We start from the raw sequence: 5,000 nt of genomic DNA on the forward strand, positions 1-5,000 counted from the left end.
TTTGAAACCAAGGTAAACCTGAACTGATTAAAAGGAACCTGAGCCTCTGGTCAGGAAAGGCTCTGGTGTCCTTGTTCTTGCTGTTACAGGCTTGTCACTATTAGATTGGAGCAGCAGTTGTGTTCCACTCACCAGTGATCCTAAGATCGGTTGGGCAGTCCACTAGGGACCATGGGGGTATCTACCAAATCCATGCCTTAGGTGACTCAGTGCTGGTGCAGACTGGAAGGGGCTTGTGCCCCTGGTCAGGCCAGTTCTCTGCTGCCCTAGTCATGTTGTATTTCTTTATTATGTGGCCTTTACTTACACATTCTTTTTTTTTTTTTTTTGGTTTTTGAGACAGGGTTTCTCTGTATAGTTCTGGCTGTCCTGGAACTCACTCTGTAGACCAGGCTGGCCTCGAACTCAGAAATCCTCCTGTCTCTGCCTCCAGAGTGCTGGGATTAAAGGCATGTGCCACCACGCCCGGCTCCTAAAGACATTTCTTAAGACATTCTTTTTTAAAAAAATCATGTGAATCAAACCAGGAGTTCTATAAAATCATTTATCTAGTCAGCATTAATTCATAAAAGTTCATTTTCATGTTGATCTGCAGGAAATTTGCCCAATCGGCTAGGCGGATGCCCAGGGAGTGTTAGACTATGTAATAGTGATAGGATAGGCATATCAACAGGAAGAAGCAATTTAGGGATGAAGTCTCTTGGTCCCTGTCTCTCAGAACTCACCTATCACAGACCATACAAAACAAAACAAAACAAACAAACAAAAACCAAAACAAAACAAAGCAAATTAAAATGGTGGGCCAAGTTCATAAAAGTCATTTGCTAGCCTTAGCCTTTCCTAGGTGGCTCCTGACAGGGCCCATTTGCCATTGAGACAGGAACTTGGGAAAGAACTGTAGGATTTTTCTTTCTGGAATGTACAGCCAGACGGAGGGGCTGGCAACTATTTCCTGAACAATATATGGAAAACTTCATGGGACCATAGGCTCAGTGGCTTTTTGGGAGCTGATTAAATGGTGGACTGGGAGCTTGATGGGACAGGAGGCAAGCTGCACTTTTATCCAGAAAGAGTTCTGACAGACAAGAAGTCCTGGGGCAAGCAAGGGATGGGCCCTTTGTCCAGATGAGTCGATGTGAATGAGAAAAATAGGGCATCACAGAATTCAAAAGATGATTCAAACCATCCACAGTGAGACAGGCTTCTACCTCATCTTACCTTGGGAAAGAGATGTCACGTGTATTCTATAGTTATCCTCAGAGGGAACTCAGAGCCCTCAGAAGGATGTCAGTTTGTGAGAGATCCACAATATTTCCCTCCAGGTTGGGAAGGAAAGAAAGGGTAGAATGGGGAAGACAAGTTACACCTGAAGGGTTTTAGCCGACAACTGAGACCCTGCACCTGGCCTCCATCCTCACCTGCATCCAGCTCATCTGTCCTGCTGAATGGGTACCCAGAGGCCTCACTGTTAGTCTTGTGTCTGAGACACAGGGGCCATTTTAAGGTTCCTTCTATACAGAAGAGACAGTGGGGCCAGAGGACAAGAAGGCCCAGCTTCTATATGGATGGAGTGGTTGCTCATGATCTCACACAGAGGTGGGCGTGGTGGATTCTGGACCATTCTGGCACAGTTTCCTTTCAAAGGATGTGGGTGAGGAGGGGGAGATGAAACGAGAGAGGAGTGATTCTTGGTTCTTTTCACTAACAGAAATGAAAGAGAACCAAGACTTCATTGAGATACAAGCCATGGGCTGTGCGACCAAGACTGCCTGCCACCTGAAGAACATGACCATCTGGAATAATTTTAAAATTGATACCTCCTGTGTCAATGGGAGCCCTCTGCTCAGGCCTATCTTATCTGTTCTGACGAGTCTTTTTCTAATGAAAGCCCTGCTTTGATCCTTTGAGGCCTGCCACTCCCATGATCCTTCACATTTAAACACACTCACAACCTTTGGTGACTCCTTTATCTAACAGAGGAGAAATAAAAACCAGCAGTTGATTGAGAACTCCTTCTTTCTTCTTTCTGGTCTTGGAACATTTCATGAGACTGATCTCGTTCTTGCCCCTACCCACACCCTCAGCCACATGACCCAGGGTACAGCCCTTTCCAGTATTAACCATTTACACTCTTTTTTTTTTTTTTGGTTTTTCGAGGCAGGATTTCTCTGTGTAGCCCTGGCTGTCCTGGAACTCATTCTGTAGATCAGGCTGGGCTTGAACTCAGAAATCCACCTGCCTCTGCCTCCCGAGTGCTGGGATTAAAGGCATGCGCCACCACACCCAGCTTCCATTTACACTCTTGATTTGTAACTGTCCATTGCTAATGAAAAGATTTATTTTTATTTTTTATTCTTTATTATTATTATTATTATTTTGGAAAGGTTCTCACTATATACCACTGGCTAGCTGTAATTTCCTGTGTAGATAAAGCTGGCCTGGAACTGAGAGATGGACCTAGAGGCAGCTGGTTGTGTCACGCCTACAGTCAGGAAGCAGAGGCAGGAGAGCATGGATGCTCAGCTTGACCTCTCCCCTTCGTTTAGTCCCAGACCCCAGCTCATGAAGTGCTGCCGCTCGCTCGTGTCCATTGTCCCACCTCAAAGTCCCAGCGTAGAAACTTTCACAGATAAGCCTGGAGATTTGTCTTCAGGGTGAGTCAATTTGACAACCACTATAAACCATCATGGCAAGGAACAGAACAGGGGGTTAAAACAGTCCCATTCCCGATAGTAGAGAAGAAGACCCCAGAATTCCAGACAGGCCACCAGAATGGTCAAGCTAAAAGGTTACCTTGCATTTTATTTGTCACTTTGCCTTCTCTGGAATTTACACGAGAATAGCTCTCATAGGCTCACGTGTTTGAATACCTGGACTCTGGTTGGAGGGACTATTTGGGAGAGATTAGGAGGTGTAGTGGGGTTTGAAAGACATTCATTATTGGCTCTCTGCTTCATGGTGGTTGTTTCAAGGTAGGAGCTCTCAGCGACTGCTCCAACACCACGCCTGCCTGCCTGCTGCTATGCTCCCTGCCGTGACGGTTATGGAGTTATCCTCTGGAACCGTGAGCCCCCAATAAACTCTTTCTTTTAGAAATTTCCTTGGTCATGGGGTCTTCACAGTAATAGAAAAGTAACTAAGACATCATCTATGGAAATGTAGTAGTATAAAAATCCCCCCTTTAATAAGAATAGCAAGGACCAGGACCTGCTAAAGTGGTCTCATTTTAATTTGATCATTTCTGTAAAGATCTTGCCTTGGACTGGAGAGATGGCTCAGAGGTTAAGAGCACTGACTGCTTTTCCAGAGGTCCTGAGTTCAATTCCCAGCAACCACATGGTGGCTCACAACCATCTGTAATGAGATCTGATGCCCTCTTCTGGTCTGTCTGAAGACAGCCACAGTGTACTCACATACATAAAATTAAAAAACAAAAACAAAAACAATTTTGTCAACTTGTCTTGTCAAACCAGGGTCACCTGGGAAGAGAGAACCTCAACAGAGAAAAATGCCTCCATCAGACTGGCTTGTAGAGAAATTTGTGGAGCATTTTCTTGATTGATGTTTGATGTGGGGCCCAGCCCACTGTGGGCAGTACCATCCCCAACCAAGTGGTCCTGGGTGGTGTAAGAAAGGAGGATAAGAATAAGCCTGAGGAGCCAGCCAGTAAGCAGTGCGACTCCATGATCCTACATTTCCTGTCTCCTGGTTCCTACCTTGAGTTCCTGCCCTGGCTTTCCTCCATGGTGTAACCCGTAAGATGCAATAAAGACTTCCCTCCCCAGGTTGCTTTGGGTGATGGTGTTAATTACAGCAGTAGAAAGCAATCTAGAACACTCTCTTGCCACAGCACTCGCAGCACATAATCATTATCAAATGTGTGTGTGTGTGTGTGGGGGGTTCACTGAGCCCACAATGAGTGATTGTAGTGAATACACACTTACAGAAGGTACATCCCGGCTGTCGCTCCAGTGTGGAACAGTTGGCACAACTCAGATTGCCAGAAGACAGTCGATTGTGTAAGCTGTTTTCCTTTTTTTATTTCTTTTTCTCCATCCGGCTTCCTTTCAGACTCTCCACTGTTGGCTCCACTCTCACGGAGCTTCCCCTGTACCTTATTCTCTTCTGTGATAAACAGCATGGGGGGGGGTCTTTGAAGTGGACGGATGACAGACACCTCAAGAGTCAGAGAGGAAACACCACAGCAGGATGAAGTCACACAGCCACTGCCCCACCGTGAAAGCAAGAATGGGGTGGTGGTGGTTGTGGTGGTAGTGGGGTGGGGGTGGGGGTGGGGTGTTGGATAATAAAAGGTTACGAGGATCTGAGGGCAACTGGTTTCTAGTGATGCTGGAGAGGGAAGAGAACCGCCAGTTTCTTCCTTCCTTCCTTCCTTCCTTCCTTCCTTCCTTCCTTCCTTCCTTCCTTCCTTCCTTCCATCTGAAGGTCCACCTCACCCCCAGCCACTGGGATCACACACGTGGGTGACCGTATTTAACCCCATGTAGGTGCTGGGAATTTGGACTCAGGTCCTCAGGCTTGCACAGCAAGTGCTCTTGCCCACTGAGCCCTCTTCCTGGGCTTGACTGTTACACAGTATCAAGCCAGCTAAAATCCCTGCCTGGATGGGAGAGGGGATCATACTGTCCCACCTGTAGCCGAGGAGTCCACAGGCAATTAATTGAAGGCTTCTTGGGAGGGAGAGTGAGTTTCCTTCGGGGATATGGCCTCTGAGAGGCCACGTATGCTCCAGGATATAGCCCTACATCGATGTGTGTACAGGCATCGCTAAGAGAACTCAGTGGGTTTAAAAATGGAGCATATGGAGGGATGGACAGGGGATGGGAATAGGAAAGGAACTGGAGGGGAGGGAATTGGGGGAGGGTTAATTAAAATGTAATATGTACATGTACGAAAATCTCAGTAAGATGCATTCAAATCTGTAAGAAACACACACACACACACACACACACACACACACACACACACACACACACACA

At 46.6% G+C, this 5,000-nt stretch overlaps 1 protein-coding gene across 1 annotated transcript in view; it reads left to right on the top strand.

Moving 5' to 3' along the window:
* LOC110331304 (protein RoBo-1-like) overlaps positions 1-3,640 on the top strand; it is a 10,308-nt gene extending 6,668 nt beyond the window's left edge. The window contains exons 6-7 of the mRNA XM_021211789.1: positions 1,727-1,847; positions 2,980-3,640. Coding sequence (XP_021067448.1) covers positions 1,727-1,847; positions 2,980-3,079 — 221 coding nt within the window. The 3' untranslated portion in view covers positions 3,080-3,640. The remainder of the gene's footprint in view (positions 1-1,726; positions 1,848-2,979) is intronic.
* Positions 3,641-5,000: the final 1,360 nt, after the last annotated feature.

Source organism: Mus pahari, chromosome 14 (genome assembly GCF_900095145.1).
Source record: "Mus pahari chromosome 14, PAHARI_EIJ_v1.1, whole genome shotgun sequence".
Classification (NCBI taxonomy): domain Eukaryota; kingdom Metazoa; phylum Chordata; class Mammalia; order Rodentia; family Muridae; genus Mus; species Mus pahari.